Below are 23040 nucleotides of genomic sequence, written 5' to 3'. Positions count from 1 at the left end.
CACACACACACACACACACACACAAAGTCAAGTGACTGTGACCTGGACTCCATCACACACACACACACACAAAGTCAAGTGACTGTGACCTGGACTCTATCTCTCACACACTCACACACACACACACAAAGTCAAGTGACTGTGACCTGGACTCTATCTCACACACACACACACACACACACACACACACAAAGTCAAGTGACTATGACCTGGACTCTATCTCTCTCACACACACACACACACACACAAAGTCAAGTGACTGTGACCTGGACTCTATCTCTCACATACACACACACACACAAAGTTAAGTGACTATGACCTGGACTCTCTCTCTCTCTCTCACACACACACACACACACACACAAAGTCAAATGACTGTGACCTGGACTCTATCACACACACACACACACACAACACACACACAGTCAAGTGACTGTGACCTGGGATGATTTCATCAGACAGATCAGTGACCTGGGTCTATCCAGTCCGGGTGAGTAGAAGTTAACTGAATGCTGACTATGTTGTCATGAGCCAGTTTCTCCATTATCTCATTTAATCCTCATAACAGAGATATCACCTTTATTTTGTGGAAAAGCTAAGCAGCTTGTTCACGTTGGCGTGGTTAAAGTAGTAGAGCGAGGATTTTAAACCCTGGTCTCTTTATTTTCTTTTTTTTAAATTAAAAACAATTTTTAAATAAAATATTATTATGAATAATTTTAGAGACAGGGTCTTGCCATGTTGCCCAGGTTGGTCTCAAACTCCCGAGCTCAAGTGATCCGTCTGCCTTGGCCTCCCAAAGTGCTGGGATTACAGGTGTGAGCCACTGCACGGGGCCTTAAACCCTGGTCTCTTGACTACAAATCCTGACTTTGCTTCATCTTGTCACTTGGATGCACTAGCATCTATTTTGTTATTAGGTCTGAGATAAAATGACTTTCCCTGAAAGTGTTAACTGCCCTTGAGGATCATTGACAAGGCTCACAGACTATCAACAGATAGTGTAGACCTCCATAGCACTAATCTCTCTTTTTTTTTTTTGAGGCGGAGTCTCGCTCTGTCGCCCAGGCTGGAGTACAATAATACAATCTTGGCTCACTGCAACCTCCGCCTCCCAGGTTCAAGCGATTGAGTCTCCCACCTTGGCCTCCCGAGTAGCTGGGATTACAGGTCCCCACGACCACGCCCAGCTAATTTTTACATTTTTAGTAGACACAGGGTTTTACCATGTTGACCAGGTTGGTCCCGAACTCCTGACCTCAAGTGATCCGCCCGCCTTGGCCTCCCAAAGTGTTGGGATTATAGGCATGAGCCACCGTGCCTGGCCATGTCATTAATCTCTGAAATTCCACTTATGTGCTTAGTTAGGTAGACTAACTGGATAGACAGGCTGCATAGTTACTTCAAAGGGTGGAGTTCAGAAATGTCTGGAAAAATTCCAGGGACAAATACACAGACTCCAAACAAAAACCAGCCCCCTACACAGTCTGTAATCTTTCCAAGGGCATATATATGGCAGTGTGTGAGGGGAATGGTTTTTGCAGAAGTTCAGGATGGATGGCAGTTAGGAGCAGTGAGAGGCCGAGGGTGGAAAAGTGTAGGTAGTTTAGGGGAGGAGCATTTTGGAGGAATGAATGAATAGAGAGTAATGGGGTCAGAGCTTCCCACCTGTACAAAAAAAAAAAAAAAAAAAAAAAAAATAGGATGAGGAATAACAACGGATACTGAAAATTCAGGATCTAGTTGGAGATTTTCATGCTATTTCCAGGTTCAAGGGGTAGTCTGGAAGATGTGGCTTGGACATCTAAATGTCAATTATCTGTGATAATTTGAGGTGGTAGTGGTGGTAGGATGCAGGGGAGAACTGGATGGACTATTTGAAATTTGGATCATCTTTGATAAATTGCTGTGTTTTCGATCATTAGAAAAGCATAGCCTGGGCCTGGCGCAGTAGCTCACGCCTGTAATCCCAGCACTTTGGGAGGCTGAGGTGGGTGGATCACCTGAGGTCAGGGGTTCGAAACCAGCCTGGCCAACACGGCGAAACCCCGTCTCTACTAAAAATACAAAATTAGCCAGGCGTGGTGGCGCATGCCTGTAATCCCAGCTACTTGGGAGGCTGAGGAAGGAGAATCACTTGAACCTGGGAGGCAGAGGTTGCAGTGAGCAGAGATGGTACCACTACACTCCAGCCTGGGCAACAAGGGTGAAACCCCCGTCTCAAAAAAAAAAAAAAGCAAAGCATAGCCTGGGCCGGGCGCAGTGGCTCACACCTGTAATCCTAGCACTTTGGGAAGCTGAGGTGGGTGGATCAGTTGAGGCCAGGAGTTTGAGACCAGCCTAGCCAACATGGTGAAACACCATCTCTACTGAAAGTACAAAACTTAGCTGAGTGTGGTGGTGTGCGACTGTAATCCCAGCCACTCGGGAGGCTGACACATGAAAATCACTTGAACCCAGGAGGCAGAGGCTGCAGTGAGCCAAGATGGCGCCACTGCACTCCAACATGGGCAACAGAGTGAGACCCCGTCTCAAAAAAAAAAAAGTGTGACCTTGTTTTCTCCATAACCCTCATGTAGGAAAAAGCATGACCTTTTAATACCCACAGGTCAACCTTAAGAGCTATTCTAAACTAAAGCAAGGTTCCTGTTATAACTCACTCAAATATGAAGGAAGATTGATGTTAGTGTCTCAGGCAGTTTTGGAATTCGGGAAAGAATTCTAAATTCACTTCTTCTGATGTCACAACACTTTCCCTGTTCATGGGAGGCCCGTTCCCTCCTTGTACAGTCAGTTTTCTAAGGGCAGGGCGTGGAGGTGAACTTCCTCCCAGGACTGGGAGCTAGATGAACAGTGAAGAACAAAGCTACGGGAAGCTCCAGTAACCACCCTCACAGTGTAACACAGAGAAAAGACACGAGAAAAGGAGGAAATGGAGATCAAAATGTCATTGCCGCTATTTGAATCTGTAGCTCAAGCCCCATTCAAGGGAAGCCTCATTTTCGACACAGGCTTGCTCGTTTTTCCAAATCCCTTTTGATTCTTAAGCTGCCTAAGCGGTTTATAAGGATGAGTCTCCATTCACAACAATTTCTATTTAAGGAAAAGTCATTGAGGCTGGGCGCGGTGGCTCATGCCTGTAATTGCAGCACACTGGGAGGGGGAGGTGGGCAGATTGCCTGAGCCCAGGAGTTCGAGACCAGCCTGGGCAACATCGTGAGACCTTCCCGCTTCTACAAAAAAGTACAAAAATTGGCCTTGTGTGGTGGTGCACACCTGTAGTCCCAGCTACTTGGGAGGTTGAGGTGGGAGGATAGCTTTAGCCCTGTAGGTGGAGGTTGCAGTGAACTATGGTGGTGCCACCGCACTCCAGCCTGGGTGACAAAGCAAGACCCTGTCTCGAAACAAAAAAACAAAACAAAAAAACTATTGGCACGCAGATACCATTAGCTAACAGCGGTATCTGAGAACACATGCCCAGCTCGCTTTTGTTTTCTTTCTTTTTTTTTTTTTTTTTTAGACGGAGTCTCGCTCTGTTGGCCAGGCGTGGAGTGCAGTGGCTGGATCTCAGCTCACTGCAAGCTCCGCCTCCCAGGTTACCGCCATTCTCCTGCCTCAGCCTCCCGCGTAGCTGGGACTACAGGCGCCCGCCACCTCGCCAGGCTAATTTTTTCTATTTTTAGTAGAGACGGGGTTTCACCGTGTTAGCCAGGATGGTCTCGATCTCCTGACCTCGTGATCCGCCCGTCTCGGCCTCCCAAAGTGCTAGGATTACAGGCTTGAGCCACCGCGCCCGGCCCTTGTTTTCACGTCTTCAGAAAAGCATCCTGTAGGCATAATTTTCATTTTGTAATAAGCTTTTCATTTGTGAGTGAGAGAGGCTGACCACCCACTTTTTGTTTCAGGCTATGGTTAAGGGCACACAGCTACAGCTCAAAGGCGGCAAGTGGAGAAAATGAGAATGAGGGGCTGTGAAGAGGAGGACTGCCCGTCTTTATTTCGGTCGTAGAGTCACAGACACATCAGAAGAAGGCTCTGACGTTTAAACCAGGAGGCAGGCCACCGGAGCTCCTAGAAGCCCACAGGGGCATAGGAGGCACCATGTGAGAAGGACAGAGGGCAGCGACCTGGCTGCCTCTCAGAGAGAGGTCATGTCGTTGAGAGCGTGGTCCAGTTCCTCGCTGATAGCTTTGTATTTCAGCTTCTGAGCGTATAACTCATCTAGAGGGCGCAGGTCCCCAGGGAGACAGTTCAGAAGAAGTACAGGGGACAGAAGGCAAGGGTCGGAATGGAGGGCCACAGATGAACCGCAGGAGGAAGAAAAAAAAAAAGTGAGCGAACAAAGCACAGATTAAGAGAAAGTTGTGTTCCATGTGGAACAGATGAAGAAAACCAAAGATGTATGGAGTGATTTCTAAGTGGTTTGAGGTTCTGCAGGGGGATTAGCCACAATGAAGCTTCAAAACAGTGGTAACCAGAAGTGACGGAGCTTCCCCCAACCAGTCCTCACCCCCCAGTTTATAGTTCGGATTTCCAATGACGTCACCCTGTCCAAAGGTCGTATTTTGGAATGGGGCATTTTCCCTTATATGGGAACCTCATCTCCCCAAAAAAACATTGGAACACATGGTCTGAAGAATGTGTCCTTTCTGGGTGGGATGAGCAGTTTGGAAGATTCCATTTGAACCCCGAGATTCTGGAATTTCTGTGACTGAATGTTAAACACTGGAACTCTTGAAGAAATTCTGGGAGATGTAGGCCCCAGACTTGCATTAGAGTCTTTATTGCAGTTCCTACATTTCCCTTATTTCTGTTTTTTTTTTTTTCTCTTTTTAAATACTATGACAAGCTTTGAGTTCCCTGGGACAGAGCTGCTGCAAAAATGCAAGGCATGTAAAAAAAGAAAAAAAAAATGCAAGGCATCTATCAGAAATGAGCAAACAGAAGGAAATTGTGAAGATTTTTCTTTTTTTTTTGAGACGGAGTCTGGCTCTGTCGCCCAGGCTGGAGTGCAGTGGTGCGATCTTGGCTCACTGCAACCTCCGCCTCCCGGGTTCAAGTGATTGTCCCTGCCTCAGCCTCCCCAGTAGCTGGGATTACAGGTGCCTGCCACCACGCCCAGCTAATATTTTATATTTTTGATAGAATGTTGGCCAGGTTAGTCTCAAACTCCTGATCTCAAGTGATCCGCCCACCTCGGCCTCCCAAAGTGCTGGGATTACAGACTTGAGCCACTGCGCCCGGCCTGAGAGTTTTTATTTATTATTAATCTTTTTTAAATCAGAGAGAGCCATCCTTGTTTCTCTGTACTTGCTCATGGGACTAAGCAGAGATATTTTACCTCCTGAAAGTAGCAATTCAATGAGCCGGGCGTGGCGGCAGGTGCCTGTAGTCCCAGCTACCCGGGAGGCTGAGGCAGGAGAATTGCTCGAACCCAGGAGGCAGAGGTTGCAGTGAGCCGAGATGGCGCCACTGCACTCCATCCAGCCTGGGCGACAGAGCCAGACTCCGTCTCAAGAAAAAGTAAAAAAAAAAAAACAACAAAAAAGTGGCAATTCAAGCCTTGAATGATTTGCATTATCCTATTCCAGAGTTCCAAGACATCCAGATATGACATCACTACACGCTTTACTTTCCTAAGGTAAACAAGGCCCAACCCAACCCCTCCACAAACATTCCCCAACTGTCTGTGGATGTGTCCCAGAGTGGGAGGCAGGGCAGGGCACACATTTAGATGGTAACCTCATACCTTCCAGGTCATCAATTGTCTTTTCCAGTTTTGCAACCGTTCTCTCTGCAAATTCAGCACGGGTCTCAGCCTAGGTAAGAAGAAAGGAGTTACTGTCATGGCTTCATGACCAGCCCCAGGAGAAACCAGAGTTCGCTGGCGGCAACCACACTCACCTCTTTCAGTTTGTCAGACAGAAGTTTAATTTCTTCTTCATATTTGTCCTCCTTTTCAGAATACTGTGGGAAAAAACCAAAACACCGCTTTAAGAAAAGGAGGGCCCGGCCGGGCATGGTGGCTTATGCCTGGATTCCCAGCACTTTGGTAGCCTGAGGCTGGTGGATCACAAAGTCAGGAGTTCAAGACCAGCCTGGCCAACATGGCGAAACCCTGTCTTTACTAAAAATACAAATATTAGCTGGGTGTGGTGGTGGATGCCTGTAATCCCAGCTACTCGGGAGGCTAAGGCATGAGAATTGCTTAAACCCAGGGGGTGGAGGCTGTAGTGAGCCCATATGGTGCCACTGCACTCCAGCCTGGACGACAGAGCGAGACTCCATCTCAAAAAGAAAAAAAAAAAGAGGTAGGCAGAGTAGAGGCAGGCACCTTTCCCCAGCAGAAGAAGTATGTATGAAATGCGGAGAACGTGGGGGAGAGTTCTCTAGGATGGTATTGATCAGAAGGCCTGAACTGATAACTTGAGATAAAAAGTATGGCGAAGAAAGGGAGATAACTGGAAATCTGTGTTACTCAAAGCCCCCTCTGTATTTCTAACACCGTTCTCCACCACCTTCCCTAGGGTGACAGGCACTCTCTGATCATAATCTGTGCACTCCTGAGTCCCAGTCCCTGTCCATGAATGCGCCCTTAGCACGGAATGTTCCCCTCCCCATGACGACCTATCAGAAATTGTACTTTTCTTTTTTTCAGACAGTCTTGCTCTGTCACTCAGGCTGGAGTGCAGTGCTACGATCTCGGCTCACTGTGACTTGCAACTTCCACCTCCTGGGCTCAAGCAATTCCCCTGACTCAGCCTCCCAAGTAGCTGGGCCTACAGGCACCCACCACCATTCCCAGTTAATTTTTGTTATTTTTAGTAGAGACAGGGTTTTGCCATGATGGCCAGACAGGCTGGTCTCGAACTCCTGACCTCAGGTGATCGGCCTGCCTTGGCCTCTGAATAACTAACATTATTAGCTGCTTACCATGGTCCAGACATAGTCAATGGCATCACAGCCTGGTATTTGTAATCCCATTTTATAGGGGAGGAAAAGGTCGCAGAAAGGTGAAGTTATTATTTTGCCTAGGGTCATATGGCTATTAAGTGATCAAGTCATGACTGAAGCCTGACTCTGGAGTGCAGTGCGACAATCTTGCCTCACTGCAACCTCTGCCCTCTAGGCTCAAGTGATCCTCTCACCTCAGCCTTCCGAGTAGCTGGGATCACAGGCATGCACCACTATGCCCAGCTAATTTTTGTATTTTTAGTAGAGACGGGGTCTTGCCATGTTGCCCAGGCTGGTCTCGAACTTGTGAGCTCAAGCGATCCTCCCACCTCGGCTTCCTAAAGTGCTGGGATTATAGGCATGAGCCACCGTGCTGGACCTACAGCTGTTTTAAATGCTGCCTCCTTGGTGACACTGTTCACAATTGACCAAGGTCCCTCTATTGTATTCCCAAAGCACTGTGTGACTTTGCCAATCCCTTCCACTAGACTAAACTGTGAGCTCTTCGTTTTTTTTTTTTTTTTTTGAGACGGAGTCTCGCTCTGTCGCCCAGGCTGGAGTGCAGTGGCCGGATCTCAGCTCACTGCAAGCTCCGCCTCCCGGGTTTACGCCATTCTCCTGCCTCAGCCTCCCGAGTAGCTGGGACTACAGGCGCCCACCACCTCGCCCAGCTAGTTTTTTGTATTTTTTTTAGTAGAAACGGGGTTTCACCCGTGTACCCAGGATGGTCTCGATTCTCCTGACCTCGTGATCCGCCCCATCCTCGGGCCCTCCCCAAAAGTGCTGGGATTACAGGCTTGAGTCCACTGCGCCCGGCCACTGTGAGCTCTTCAAGAGCAGATGCCAGGCCGGGCACAGTGGCTCACGCCTGTAATCCCAGCACTTTGGGAGGCCGAGGTGGGTGGATCCCTTGAGGTCAGGAGTTTGAGACCAGCCTGGCCAACATGGCGAGACCCCGTCTCTACTAAAAATACAATAATTAGTCGGGCGTGGTGGTGTGCGCCTGTATTACCAGTTACTCAGGAGGTGGAGGCGGGAGAAGTGCTTAAGCCTAGGAGGTGGAGGTTGCAGTGGGCCAAGATCGCGCCTCTGTACTCCAGCCTGGGTGACAGAGCAAGGCTCCGTGTCAAAAAGAGAGAGAGAAAAAAAAAAGAAGCAGATGCCATGTCAGTGGTGTCACGTCCATCCCCCTAGCCCAGGGCAGTGTTTGGCACACACACACCAACTGCATTCATTCCTTATACATCCCAGTATCAGATATATGCCAGGGCTGGCATATATGGGAGACAGAGGCAGGTGGATCATTTGAGGCCAGGAGTTTGAGATCAGCCTGGGCAACATGGTAAAACACTGTCTCTACTAAAAAAAAAAAAAAAAAAATTACACACACACACACTCTACAGATATATGCTAGCTACAATGCTAGTACTAGGGACACAACTCTGAACAAGACGACATGGTTCCTGTCCTTACAACTTATAATCTAGCAAGGAAGGCATGCAATTAATGGAGTAATTATAGTAAATGTAAGAAATCATAATGCCAGGAAAAGTATAGACAGGGCTACACAGCAGAGAAATACCTAACTTAGATGAGAAATCAGAGAAGGCCTCTCCGAAGTGATGTTTAAGCAGAAGCGCAAACGGCCCACGCCTGTAATCCCAGTGGTTTGGGAGGCCGAGGTGGGAGGATCACTTGAGGCCAGGGGTTCAAGACCAGCCTGGCCAATATGATGAAACTTCGTCTCTACCAAAAAATTAGCCAGGCACGGTGGCTCACACCTGTAATCTCAGCACTTTGGGAGGCTGAGGTGGGAGGATCACTTGAGGTTAGGAGTTTAAGATCAGCCTGGGCAACATAGATTGCGCTCTACAAAAAAAAAAAAATAATAAATAAACAAAAAATACAGTTTTGGAGTAGTGGCACATGCCTGCAAGTCTTAGCTACTCAGCTGAGGTGATAGGATTTTATTTAAGCCCAGGAGTTTAGGGCCTGCAGCGAGCTATGATCACGCCACTACACTCCAACCTGGGCAACAGAGCAAGATCTCATCTTTAAGCCGGGTGCAATGGGTCACGCCTGTAATCCCAGCACTTTGGAAGGCCGAGGCAGGCAGATCACTTGAGATCAGGAGTTCGAGACCAGCCTGGCCAACATAGTGAAATCTTGTGTCTACCAAAAATTATAAAAATTAGCTGGGCGTGGTGATCCACGCCTGTAATCCCAGCTACTCAGGAGGCTGAGGTAGGAGAATTGCTTGAACTCAGGGGTCAAAGGCTGCAGTGAGCCAAGATCATGCCACTTCACTCCAGCCTGGGTGACAAGAGTGAGAGCCTGTTTCAAAAAAAAAAAAAAAAAAAAGGCTGAATAGGGGTTTATCAAGCAAAAGGAAAAGCCACACCCAGCTGAGTGAATAGCAGGTGGTGGCTGTGGTGGGAGGATGGCTTGAGCCCAGGAGTTCAAGGCTGCAATGAACTACCATCGTGCCACTGAATTCCAGCCTGGGCAACAGAGCGAGACTCTGTCTCAAAAAAAAAAAAAGCGGGGGAGTGGAGGTGATGGGAGAACAAAGAATGCCTGTGAAACTGCAAAAGCAGGAGCAAGAATGAGGAAGAGAAGAGGCTGGGGAATTCAGTGGGGTTCGGCCATGGAAGTATGTCCTTTGTTCCCGATGTAGCTGCCACGTAGCGACTGCTTTGGCTGCTGTTTCAACCTAAAAAGCCCAATTCCACCTCTGATCATTGCTATACCTTTGAGATGGTATTTCTGGAGGAACCAGGGGAATCGGGTGAGAGGGAGACTCTGTATTTATACGACTATGCTCAGATCTCGCTAAGAGGAGCCTCATGTTCTATCTCTATCCTCCTGAGATGGAGATCAAAGATGGTGCTCAGACCCATGGAAGAGGGCCAAGAGTGCGCAGGAGAAATCCAGCTCTTTCTGTAGGGGAAAATCCCTGGCTGCCAGGCACCTATGCTATTGTTAAAGAAAAGTCAGATTCCGAATACCCTGATAGGCTGAAGTCCAGCAAGCCACCCTCCGGTTCAAGCCAACCACCAACCTTTTCAGACGCAGCCTCCAGAGATTTCAGGTTGTTAGTAACATTCTTGAGTTCTTCTTCCAGGTCACCACATTTTCTGCACAGACAAAGGATTTTTATGTCTTATCCTCCCTTACAGCCGGCAATATAGCAATCGCCCCTACAATAAATTTTCAAAAGGAGAAACCTACACAGCCCCGGGGCAGGCCCCAGAAGGAATGTGGGGGGAGAATGTTAATGGATTTTTCTGTAGTACGATACTATGGGCTTATCAAAGCCTTATCATACCAGGCAGAGGCGAGGCGCGCCCAAGGAGTATTTGGAGGGCTTGGAAAGCACTTCTGGTCTTCTGCCAAGGGTGAGGCTACAAGGACTTGTGAAATCTATGATTGATGAGGCCGACTCCGGAAGGTGTAAGAATGGGACCGAGGCAGGAGGCAGGCAGACAGCAATGAGAGTTTGCATGGGACACTCCGGGAAGGAAGCCCGGAGCGGATTTGTGAAACCAGATCTCTCTCAGCATTCCAGGATGCTCTGTGGGGCTGAATTCCTTACCCGGGGCCAAGAGGACAGGCGTTTTGGTTTTCGTGCTTGTGGGATTCTGGTTAAGCTTCTCACCTTCCCCCCAGAAATGTGTCACAGCCAAACACTGACAGTAGGAGCAAAGCATTTACATACTGATGGGGGAGTTGGGGGGGAAGCCTGCCTTCTGGAGCAGGTCAGTGTTCTGTTAAGACGGCACAGCCCCCTGATATATCCTCTCTGGGACTTCTGGGCTTCCCTGCTGCCTCCTGTCTCACTCCTATTTCCTCATATCTTTGCAGAAAGAGTCAACACGTGGGCAGTGCTTCCCATGGCAGTAAGAACAAGTCACCACCTCTCTTTGTCATGGAAGCCAAGAGAAAGAAAGGATGAGCCATGAGCCCCCGACGCCCATCCACTTCAGCAGAGGCCCTGTCAGAGCCAATTCCCAACACAGCCAGCTCCCTCCCACTCCTTCCCAGGAACTGAGCCAGCCTCGCTCAGTCCTGTTCTGCCACTCACAGTTCAGACACCTCCGCACGCTCCTCTGCCCTCTCCAGCTCACCCTCCAGGATGACCAGCTTACGAGCTACCTGCAGAGACAGAAAGGCGCAGCTGAGCCCGATCCCCACCAGCCGTGTCTTCTCCCACCCACTGCAGATAGTCCCCAGTGATGCCCCACCCAGACCCCCAGACCAGCTGCAACATGGGTTTTTCTGGTGTTTCTTTTTTTTTTTTTGGGACAGTCTCCCTCTGCTGCCCAGGCTGGAGTGCAGTGGCACAATCTTGGCTCACTGCAACCTCACCTCCTGGGTTCCAGCGATTCTCCTGCCTCAGCCTTCCAAGTAGCTGGGACTACAGGCACGTGCCACCATGCCCAGCTAATTTTTGTATTTTCAGTAGAGATGGGGTTTTACCATATTGGCCAGGTTGGTCTTGAATTCCTGACCTCGTGATCCACCTGCCTCAGCCTCCCAGAGTGCTGGGATTACAGGCATGAGCCACCACCCCCCGCCTCTTTCTTATTTTTTTGAGACAGAGTCTTGCTGTATCACCCAGGCTGAAATACAGTGGAGCAATCTTGACTCACAGCAACCTCCGCCTCCTGGGTTCAAGTGATTCCCCTGTCTCAGTCTCCCAAATAGCTGGGCTTACAGGCGTGCGCCACACCGCTGGCTAATTTTTGTATTTTTTGTAGAGACAGGATTTCACCATGTTGGCCAGACTGGTCATGAACTCCTGACCTCAGGTGATCTGCCTGCCTCGATCTCCCAAATTGCTGGGATTACCGGCGTGAGCTACATGCCCAGCTCTTTTTTATGTTTTTGACACAGGGTCATGCTCTGTCTCCAAGGCTGGAGAGCAGTGGCATGGTCGGAGCTCACTGCAGCCTTGATTTCCCAGGCTCAAGCGATCCTCCTGCCTCAGCCTCCCAAGTAGCTGGGATCACAGGTGCATGCCACCACGCCCAGCTAATTATCATTATTATTATGTTTAGAAATGGGGTCTCGCTATGTTGCCCAGGCTGGTCTCAAACTCCTGGCCTCAGGTGATGCTCCCGCCTGGGTCAAAGTGCTGGGGTTACAGGTACGAGCCACCACGCCTGGCCTTTTGCTGGCGCTTCAACTGAAAGAGTTATCCTGGGGCCTGGAGGGAATCCTGATTCTTTTCCTCAGGCCCGAGGAGTGAAGCAGGCAAGAGGCGGGAAGGAAGAGCCGAGCCATCGAGGGAGGCAAAGGAGGGCCTGAGCTTGCATGGTCTGAAAATCCACGGCTTGGGACCACAATCCTCCATTTTTGCCCAACTGTGCCAAAACTCCCAGCTAACGACCCAAGTGAGCTGATCATTCGGTTTTCCCATTACACTAGACAAGCGTCCGCCGGACTTTCTGGCATCGTGGGAGATAGCTTCCTAGCCAAGTGGCTGTCTCTGGACAAACATATGTTCACGCAGGAGGACAGCTGACCTAACCAAGAACTTCCTTTTGTTGGCCCCGGCGTCCTCCCTATCTCAGCAGATGCATTTCCTCCCACTTCCTGCTGCTGCGCCATCTGTCAGCCTCACTCACCTCCTCGTATTTGCGGTCAGCCTCTTCCGCAATGTGCTTGGCCTCTTTGAGCTGCATCTCCTGAATTTCCATCTTCTCCTCATCCTTCATGGCCCGGTTTTCTATCACCTTCATTCCTCTGCAAGGAGCAATCTCATCAGGACTGCTGTTCACTCATCCACCCTCGTCTTATCTATCTTTTTTTTTTTTTGAGACAGAGTCTCGTTCTGTTGTCCAGGTTGGAGTGCAGTGGCACGATCTCAGCTCACCGCAACCTCCGACTCCTGGGTTCAAGCGATTCTCCTGCCTCAGCTTCCTGAGTAGCTGGAATTACAGGCACCCATCACCATGTCTGGCTAATTTTTGTATTTTTAGTAGAGATGGAGTTTCACCATGTTGGTCAGGCTGGTCTCAAACTCCTGACCTCAAATGACCCGTCCACCTCGGCCTCCCAAAGTGCCAGGATTACAGGAGTGAGCCACCATGCCCCGCCTATCTTTTTTTAAAAATTTTTTTGCAGAGATGGGATCTCACTATATTGTCCAGGCCGGTTGCAAATGCCTGGGCTCAAGTGATCCTACTGCCTCGGCCTTCCAAAGCGTTGGGATTACAGGCGTGAGACACCACCTTGGTGCCATCTCTCATCTAATTGAGTCTCTAAATCTACTAAGCACTGTAAGATAGTGCGAAGATGAAAACTCTGTGCACACATTTCCTTCATCTTGTTTTTTTTTTTTTTTGAGATGAAGTCTCGCTCTGTCACCCAGGCTGGAGTGCAGTAGCGTGATCTCAGCTCACTGCAGCCTCCATCTCCCAGGTTCAAGCGATTCTCCTGTCTCAGCCTCCAGAGTAGCTGGGACTACAGGCATGCATCACCATGCCCGGCTAACTTATATTTTTAGTAGGGGGGGCGTGTTTCACCATGTTGGCCAGGCTGGTCTCAAACTCCTGACCTCAAGTGATCTGCCCGCCTCGGCCTCCCAGACTGCTGGGATTACAGGTGTGAGCCACCGCGCACAGCCTCCCTTCATCTTTACTGACTAGCAGGCACTTTTCTAAGTGCCTTTATTTTCACAACTGCCCTATGGAGCAGGTGCATTATCCACATTTTACAAATGAAACAACCGAGGCGTAGAGAGAGGTTAAGTACCTTAAGGTTACAGAGCTGGTAAGTGTTAGAGCTGGGGTGTAGCCCTTGGCAGTCTGACTCCTGAGTCAGTGTCCCCTTTCTTTTTCTTTTGACTGACGGCATCTCACTCTGTTGCCCAGGCTGGAGTGCAGGTGTGCCCTGAGAGCTCACAGCAGCCTTGCCCTTTCAGGCTCAAGCGATCCTGTTGCCTCAGCCTCCTGAGTAGCTGGGACTATAGGTGTGCACCACCGCACTCGGTTAAACTAAAAATAATTTTTTTGTGGAGGTGGGGGTTTTGCTATGTTGCTGAGGTAGGAGGATCACTTGAGCCTAGGAGTTCAAGGTTCCGGTGAGTTGTGATTGCACCACTGCACTCCAGCCTGGGTGACAGAGCAAGACGCTGTGTATTTTATTTTTTTTCCTTGAGACAGGTTCTCACTCTGTTGCCCAGGCTGGAGTGTAGTGGTGTAGTCATAGCTGAATGCAGCCTTGACTTCCTGGGATCAGGTGATTCTCTCACCTCAGCCCCTTGAGTGGCTGGGACTACCAGCATGCACTACCATGTCTGGCTAACTTTTAATATGTTTTTGTAGAGATGGGGTCTCACTATGTTGTCCAGGCTGGTCTCAAACTCCCGGGCTCAAGCGATCCACCCGCCTCCCAAAGTGCTGGGATTACAGGTGTGAGCCACTGCACCCTGCCAAGACCTTGTGTATTTAAAAAAAGAAAAGAAGAGGCCAGCCTGGGGTAACGTGTCATTGCTATGTATCATTCCCACTCAGCACAGAGACCATATGCTTCTTGCTGTCCAATAAATATGTCCATATGGGGTATCACCCATTCTCAGCTAAGTCTCAAAACACCCTCCCCCACCTGTACGAGGTTTCACCCTCAGCATGTGAGCAAGCTTGCTGGGATATTTATTGTTCCCAAACCCCTTGTAGCACCCAAGAGATCAAAGTGACTTGCCCAAGCCTCCATAGAAAGTGCCAGTGGAAGAAGCTGACTCTAGATCCCCCAGCTTCAAGTATAGAATTCTTTCTACTGAGACACAGCAGTCTCTAACAGGGGTGTCACCAAAGGCCTCTGGGGACATGGTGCAAACAAGAGACTGGCCTTCGCAGCCTCTCTTGGTTTGCCAATATGGGAGCCCTCTACGTCAGCATCCAGCCAGGCTGGTCTGACTGTGAACAGCAGCTAACTCAGGCCACAGGCACAGCCAGGAGCCCTCGTGACTGGATCCTTCCTCTGCCCCGTGGCTGCCCGAGCTGCCCCTCTCTCCCTCAATTCAGTGGGTGAAGCAGAGTCTGCAGTGGCGTCTGTTCCCTCTGCCCTGGCTGTTCCACTACTTGGGAAGAAATTTCCAGCTTGGGCAACATGCGATCTCCAAGATTCCCTAGCTGGTTTCTAATCTCTGGTTAGTGGTCACAACAGCAGAATCAGAAATGCATCTTAAATTAGCCAGGCATGATGGCATATGCCTGTAGTCCCAGCTTTACTCTGGAGCGCTGGAGGCTGTGGTAGGAGGATCACTTGAGCCCAGGACATTGAGGCTGCAGTGAGCTGTGATCGCACCACTGCATTCTAGCCTGGGTGACAGAGTGAGACCCTGTGTCAAAAAAAAAAAAAAGAAATGAATCTTTGGGAGGCGTTTATACTGCAAAAGCATGGTGGCTGGCTCAAGTGAGAACTCCGGTGTAAGTGAGGGGCAGACGCGATGGTCACTGGTTGGGCCCACACCATCGCCACACAAGGAACTCCTTTTCCATCACACAGAGACTGCTGCTTCTGTGAATTACACAATCTACCCTCAGTCTTCCAGAGAGCCTGTGCTAAGGCGTGCCAGAGAATGATCCGGCTCCCGAGGAGAAGGCACCCTACTGGTGGCTGGGATGCAGCACAGATGCCATGGAGGGGCGAGGAACAGTTTCTTTCTTTCTCTTTTTTTTTTTTTTGAGATGGAGTCTCACTCTGTCACCCAGGCTGGAGTGCAGTGGTGCGATCTCGGTTCACTGCAACCTCTGCCTCCTGGGTTCAAGCTGGGGGATCTTGCCTTAGCCTACCGAGTAGTTGGGATTACAGGTGCCCGCCACCACGCCCCCCTAATTTGTGTATTTTTAGTAGAGATGGGTTTCACCATGTTGGCCAGGCTGGTCTCGAACTCCTGACCTCAGGTGATCCACCCACCTCGGCCTCGCAAAGTGCTGGGATTACAGGCGTGAGCCACCGCACCCGGCCCATGGTCAGTTTCAAGTACATTAACCATGCTGGTTTGCAACTGTCCCTGAAATAGCTGTCATCGTCCAAAAGTCTGAAGCCTACCTGACAGCTCTGCTAACAATCACCTATGCAAATCACCTATGCATTCCAAGTTTCCTTTCTTCCTTTCCACGGTACTCTGAATTTTTTTTTTTTTGAGATAGAATCTCACTGTGTCACTGAGGCTGGAGTGCAGTGGCACAATCTTTCCTCATTGCAGCTTCAAACTCTTGGGCTCAAGTGATCCTCCCACCTCAGCCTCTTGAGGAGCCGGGAGTACAGGCATGCACCACCACACCCGCCTAATTTTTGTATTTTTTGTAGAGACAGGGTCTCACCAGGTTGCCCCAGTTGGTCTCGAACTCCTTAGCTCAGGCGGTTTGCCCACCTCCGCCTCCCAAAGTGCTGGGTGCACAGGCAGGAACCACTGCATCCGGCCTACCCAGAAATTTGGTGTCTGAGAAGAGGCACCGTGGCTTTCAGAGAAAATACGAGAAGCAGCACTTTGCAAACCGACCACCATGGACAGTCATACTTGCCATCTCACATCTGCCCATTCTGTTTGCCTTTCTGTCTGTCAGAAGTTTCTTTTCATGGTTACCATAACGGCAAACACCCCCCACTTTATTTTGAGATGGAGTTTCGCTCTTGTTGCCCAGGCTGGAGTGCAATGGCACAATCTCGGCTCACTGCAGCCTCTGCCTCCTGGGTTCAAGCGATTCTCTCGCCTCAGCCTCCTGAGTAGCTGGGATTACAGGTGCCACCACGCCTGGCTAATTTTTTTGTACTTTTAGGAAAGACGGGGTTTCATCATGATGGCCAGGCTGGTCTCGAACTCCCAACCTCAGGTGATCCGCCCGCCTCGGCCTCCCAAAGTGGTGGGATTACAGGCGTGAGCCACCGTGCCTGGCCAAGGATAAACATCTCTACCCCTCAGAGTGACGGTTTACAAAGTGCTGTCATGCATCTCTTTGTGAACACATGCATGTCCCCGTGACCTTGTTTACTTTCACACCAGCTCTGCGAGGTCGGCAGCACGATCCCTATTTTCCAAAAGCAAACATGGATGCCACCGGATTCAAAGTGTCCTTACCTCTCACTCTCATCTGCAGCCTTTTCTGCCTCCTCCAGCTTCTCCAGGGCCGTGGCCAGTCGTTCCTGAGCCCTGTCCAACTCCTCCTCAACGAGCTGGATGCGTCGGTTGAGGGCGGCCACATCACCTTCAGCCTGGGGGAAGTCAGGTGCAGCCATGTTAAGAAGTATCAGGCCAGCCACCAGTGGGAGCCTCTCCCATGTCCTGCCCTCTGTTAACCCGATTTTCCCCATCAAAGCCCACCCAGGAGACCAGGCCATAGGGAATTTACACTCATACCAAAATTTCAGTATGATCTTCCCAGAAAATGTCCGGGAAAACATCCACCACTCAATAGCAAAAGGTGAGCATCGCCAGGCGCGGTGGCTCACGCCTGTAATCCCAGCACTTTGGGAGGCCGAGGCGGGTGTATCACAAGGTCAAGAGATCGAGACCATCCTGGCCAACATGGTGAAACCCTGTCTCTACTTAAAACAGAAAAATTAGCTGAGCGTGGTGGCATGTGCCTGTTGTCCCAGATGCTTGAGAGGCTGAGCAGGAGAATCGCTTGAATCCGGGTGGCGGAGGTTGCCAGGAACCGAGATCGCGCCACTGCACTCCAGCCTGGTGACAGAGCAAGACTCTGTCTCCAAAAAAAAAAAAAAAAAAAAAGGCAAGTGTCCCAGTATAAGATGAGTAGTTGAGTCAACACAGGAGGCAAACATACCACATGTGCTTTGAGATGAATGTCAGTGCTGGCCTCTCCAGCAACACAATAGACCCAACGTTAGGCTAAGATCTAAGATAGGCCCTTCTCTGAAAAAGGCACACAGTGTTACCACATAGAGAGTTCTAGGGCTCACTGTGAGATTCCTAGAAAGCAAGGCCATCAGTGACCTGGCTCACTGTGTCCCGTGAGTTCCGCTCCCATTCACCTGAACGGCAAGATAAATGCAAGACTATGGAGCCCTCAGTTAAATGCTGGCCATGCAATTACCAAGGTGGGACGAGATCGGGCAGCCTTGTTGGAATTCCATCATTCAATCAGCCTGGCTGAGAGATGGCAGTACAAAAAGATACGAAAAGGGAAAGAAAACTTGGTTGCAGGCAAGGAAGACATACCCCAATAGTGTTATTGGCTTTTCAAGGGGTTTTCACCTACAAGGAAGGAAGTACAACGGGAAGCATTAAAGCAGGAACTCCAGGGCCAGAAAGTGCTGGGTTGGAATCCCTGCTTTGTCATTTTCTTTTTAATTTTTTTTTTTTTTAAACTGAGACAGTGTCACTCTGTCACCCAGGCTGGAGTGCAGTGGTGCAATCTCGGCTCACTGCAACCTCCTCCCCTCCAGGTTTAAGCAATTCTCTGCCTCAGCCTCTGGAGTAGCTGGGATTACAGGCGCCCGCCACCACGCCCGGCTAATTTTTTTGTATATTTAGTAGAGACGGGGTTTCACCATCTTGCCCAGGCTGGTCTTGAACTCCTGACCTTGTGATCCACCTGCCTCAGCCTCCCAAAGTGCTGGGATTACAGGCGAGAGCCACCATGCCCAGCCTTCTTTTTAATTTTTTTTTTTTTGAGATGGAGTCTCACGTTGTCACCCAGGCTGGAGTGCAATGGCATGATCTCGGCTCACTGCAACCTCTGCCTCCCGGGTTCAAGCAATTCTCCTGCCTCAGCCTCCTGAGTAGCTGGGATTACAGACAGGCACCACCACGTCCGGCTAACTTTTTGTATTTTTAGTAGAGACGGGGTTTCGTCTTGTTGGCCAGGCTGGTCTCAAACTCCTGGCCTCATGTGATCCACCCTCCTTGGTCTCCCAAAGTGCTGGGATTACAGGTATGAGCCACTGCGCCCAGCCACGTTTTGTCATTTTCATAGCCATGTGGTGTTGGGAAGGTTGCTTCATCATCCCGGCCGGCCATCTCCATCCCAAAGCCTGATCAGTTACAGGACTGCCTTGAGGCTGTAACTCCAGGACATGGCGCTGCTTAGCCTCAGCAGGTGGGATGTGCCAGAGAAAGGCATCTCTTATTGCCATGGTTTTATTTTACCGCAATTTCATCCTCACATATTGCACCCATTTTACAGGTGAGGAAACTGAGGGGCCCCACTGGGGGAAGTGGTTTTGTTCAGTGACTCAGAATTGGTAAGAAATGAATGGCCTCTTAAGACCCACCCAGGGCTCTTTTCCTTGTCAGAACCTGTCCCCTAGGTCCTGCCAGGGCTTCAGGGCCTGGCGAGTTTTCCAGCAATGCCCGCTCTTTGGAAGGAATATTGAGAACGGGTCAAATGGGCCTCCACCGAGAGGAAAAGGGAAGCCACACTAGCTTTTTCCTATCAGGACAAATGAAGAATCCCTGAACTGGGGAAGGCTATCACAATTATTAGGAAGGCCGGGCGTGGTGGCTCACATCCGTAGTCCTAGCACTTTGGGAGGCCAAGGCGGGTGGATCACATGAGGTCAGGAGTTGGAGACCAGCCTGGCCAACATGGTGAAACCACGTCTCTACTAAAACTACACAAAAAAAAAAAAAAAAAAAATTAGTCCAATGTGGTGGGGAAGCACTGTTCCAGCTTACCTTGGGAGGCTGAAGGCAGGAGGAACCGCTTGAAACCGAGAGGTGGAGGCTGCAGTGAGGCGAGATCCTGCACTGCCACTCCCAGCCCTGGGAACAGAGCGAGACCTGCTGTCTCAAAAAAAACAAAGATTACATAGGAAAGCCCATTCCCCCTCTCCCTCCTGCCCTAAAGTGTCATTCGGGTGGCAGGGTGGGGGTTGGGGGTGCCGGGGGGGGGGAGGGCGCGAATAGAATGAGGCTAACGTGGCTGAAAAACACAAGTAGAGTCAGGAAGGTCTCTTAGCCTCAGATTCCTAGAGGCAGACGGGGGTGTTTCATATTGCAGCGTCCTCTGAAACACCAAAAGCAGAGAATTGTGAAAACCACCCATGAAACTGTCTTAAGAAACGTCACTCAGGCCTTCCCATGAATGGGTGCCTTTCATTCTTTTTAATTGCATAGATCTTAACTCCTCCTACCACCTTCAGTCACTGAGCCAGGAACTGATGTTGCAAAAAATCTCTGCAACCAACACCATTATTGAATTCCAGGACATTTTCATCACCCGCCAAAAACAAACAAACAAACAAACAAACAAACAAACAACTGCGTAGCTATTAGTAGTCGAGGAATTGATTTTAAAGATCAAACAGAGGTGCTTGATTCATGAGTTGTCTTTTAAGAAGTGAGTAACCCTTACGTGGGAAATTCAGAATCCTGGCAAACAATGCTTTTGGCAGATTTTCAACTGTCTGGAGTTGGGAGATACACGCATATCTGTACATGCATACATATATATTTTTGAAAAACTGCTAGTCACTGCCGAGTCATTTTGGGTTCCACCCCTTCCTGCAATCAAAGCCTTCCACACGCTACAAAGGATTTCCCTTATAAGGTAAAAGAGGCTTGCTAGATACATGTGGCAAAGGAACAGGAAGATGTCAGTTAATCACACAAAAATCTAAACGAAACCAGCTGTCGGGAAACAGGCCCAGAAGTCTACCACATGCCGGCTCCTGGCTTATCCTACAAGAGTGAAAGGGTTTTTTTTTTTAATTTTTTTATTTTTTTTATTTTTTTAAACCCACCCCTGGTCTTAGTTCCTTTTGCCCTGGGAGAGGTTTTTCCTCGTCCAGACCGAGAGAAGCATCCTTTGCTTTTCAAGAACTTTTGAAGTTTTTCAAGAAGTCTTCAACTCTCCAAAAACAGCTTCCCTCCCAACTAGACGGTCCTGCTTCTAAGTCTTGGCTCGAGGCTGAGGGCCATTTTGAAGCCGAGTTAATTGTCCTCCAGCGAGATGACTTGGGATGAGATCAGAGCGGGAGCTGTGTCGGTTACGTGTGAGAAAGAGGCCAGACCGGCTACCGATTGAGGATTACACCGGGTTTGGGTTTCTAAGGCCTCTTTGGGCCAAAGCAGCCCTTACAGGAATAGAGGCTTCAACCAGGACCATGCTGCAGCCCCTATCTGGGCTCTTTCCAGACCCGGCAATTCACACCACCAATTCCATCTGGCCAGGCATCTTTTGCCCCTCTAGGGTCCCCACCCTGAGCCTCAACACTTAGCTTTCAGGGCTCTTGGGCTTCAACCTCTACCCGCATCCCCACCCCGCACCATACAACTTTCTTGCTTCTGAGTCTGTGCACACCCGTCTCTGGTCCCAGCAAACTTATTCTATAAGACCCTGCTCAATCTCCATTTTGGAGCCTCCCATCATGCTCCCATAACTGCACAGAAAACCCATGGAATGCAAACCTCGCTTGATCAGTGAGTCAGTTCCCCTGCCTCCATTTGTCTATGAGCTCTTCCCAGGTCAGAGAAAACACAATTGAGGCTGGGCGCGGTGGCTCACACTCTTAATCCTAGCACTTTGGGAGGCCAAGGTGGGCAGATCACGAGGTCAGGAGTTCGAGACAAGCCTGGCCAGCATGGTGAAACATCGCCTCTACTAAAAATACAAAAAAAAAAAAAAAATTAGCTGGGTGTGGTGGCAGGCGCCTGTAATCCCAGCTACTCGGGAGGTTGAGGCAGGAGAATCGCTTTAACTCGGGAGGTAGAGGTTGCAGTGAGCCGAGATCGCGGCACTGCACTCCAGCCTGGGCGACAGAGTGAGACTGTCTCAGAAACAAAACAAAAAAACAAAAAACTGAACACAATTGAGCATTTACAAAGCGCCAGGCTCCACGCCTGAGATTTCACTCCTGGGACCCTCCCTGCTACTCTGGGGGTCGGGATTCTTATCAGTCCTACTCACAGATGGGGAAACAGCTCCTAGAGAGTAAAATACCAAGTCATGCAGCTGGTGGGTGGCAAGAGATGGGACCAGAATCCAAATCTGTCCCCAGCCCCCGGCGGTGCCACCATCTGTCCCAAGGGACAGCCAGGGGGATGATGCAGAGGGGATGGTGAAAATCCCTCCTTCTTCAGACCCATTGTCTATCTCGGGCGCTGCCCGAGACTCGCGGCGGAGGCGCACAGCAGGCACTCAAACGACCGTGGGTCCAGGGCCCCAGGCTTGAGTTCCCGGAGCCTTCTGGAGGAAGGCAGGGTCCCGCCGCCCCGGTTCCCGCAGGAATCAGCTGGAGAGAGAAAGGCGGGCGGCTCGGGGCTGAACTTCCGCCACCCCCATCCCCACCCCCTCGCCGCCTGGAGAAGACACGTCGCCGCCGCGCCCCTGGGAACGGTCAGGGAAGTCCAAGGAGGAGCCGCAAAGCCGCGAAAGAGGCGAGAAAGTGCGACCCCCTCCCCAGATCCCCGGACCCCCGTCGAAATCCCTGTCGGCCGGTCAAATCCCAGACAATGGAAGCTCCACGTTTCCATCCTCACTTCCCGCCCACAAGCCCGGTAGCGGGTTCCCCTCGGCCTGGGACCCCGGAGGCAGCCCCGAGTCGGAGCCTGCACGAAGCGCCCCCTCCCGCCGCTCCACTTCTCCACTCGGAGATCGCGCACCCCCTTCACCCCATCCCCCCATTTCCCGCTCAGCCGGCTCCGCCCGACCCGGAGGCGGCGCCCCTCCCCTGTCCCAGGCCCAGGAAGGAGGACCGCGGAGGAAGAAGGGGTTCTGGTTGCGAGCGCAGGGATGTGGGTCTGCGATCGGCGTCCGAGGGCGTAAAAGGAGGCCCGAGGACTGCGCGCGGGCGGGCAGCGCGGGAAGCCGGGAAGAAAAGAGGGCGCGCGGGGAGGAGGCTGCGGGCGCGGGGCGCGGGGCCCGGGGCCGGGGCGCTCACTTTCTCGCGCCGCTCGCGCTCGCCGTCCAGCTCCCGCTGCAGGCCCTGCGCGCGGTCTTCCGCCTCGTCCGCCTGCTGCTGCAGGGCCTGGATCTTGCGTTTCACCGCCTCCAGGGAGTTGAGGCCGGCCATGGCGCGGAGGCGCAGAGGCGCACGGGCAGCGGCGGGCGCTCGGCTGGACTCCGCTCCGGCGAGAGCTGCACGGCCGCGCCCCGGCCCCCCAAGCCTTTG

At 50.8% G+C, this 23040-nt stretch overlaps 1 protein-coding gene across 3 annotated transcripts in view; it reads right to left on the bottom strand.

The window, feature by feature from the left end:
• Positions 1–3791: 3791 nt before the first annotated feature.
• Positions 3792–23040, bottom strand: part of TPM4 (tropomyosin 4) — a 31198-nt gene continuing 11949 nt past the window's right edge. The window contains exons 2-9 of one of the 3 annotated variants that reach the window (XM_017893719.1): positions 22810–23035; positions 17045–17178; positions 12585–12702; positions 11039–11109; positions 10016–10091; positions 5905–5967; positions 5750–5819; positions 3804–4221 (exon numbers count right to left, since the gene is read on the bottom strand). In XM_017893719.1, coding sequence (XP_017749208.1) covers positions 4139–4221; positions 5750–5819; positions 5905–5967; positions 10016–10091; positions 11039–11109; positions 12585–12702; positions 17045–17178; positions 22810–22941 — 747 coding nt within the window. In that variant the 5' untranslated portion in view covers positions 22942–23035 and the 3' untranslated portion in view covers positions 3804–4138. Of the gene's footprint in view, positions 4222–5749; positions 5820–5904; positions 5968–10015; positions 10092–11038; positions 11110–12584; positions 12703–17044; positions 17179–22809; positions 23036–23040 lie in introns of all 3 variants that reach the window. The other 2 variants (XM_017893717.1, XM_017893718.1) reach the window with 2 other exon arrangements.

This window comes from Rhinopithecus bieti, unplaced genomic scaffold (genome assembly GCF_001698545.2).
Source record: "Rhinopithecus bieti isolate Rb0 unplaced genomic scaffold, ASM169854v2 scaffold_23826, whole genome shotgun sequence".
Lineage (NCBI taxonomy): Eukaryota > Metazoa > Chordata > Mammalia > Primates > Cercopithecidae > Rhinopithecus > Rhinopithecus bieti.
The sequence above is the reverse complement of the archived record's forward strand: the minus strand, read 5'-3'. Positions and strand labels throughout refer to the sequence as shown.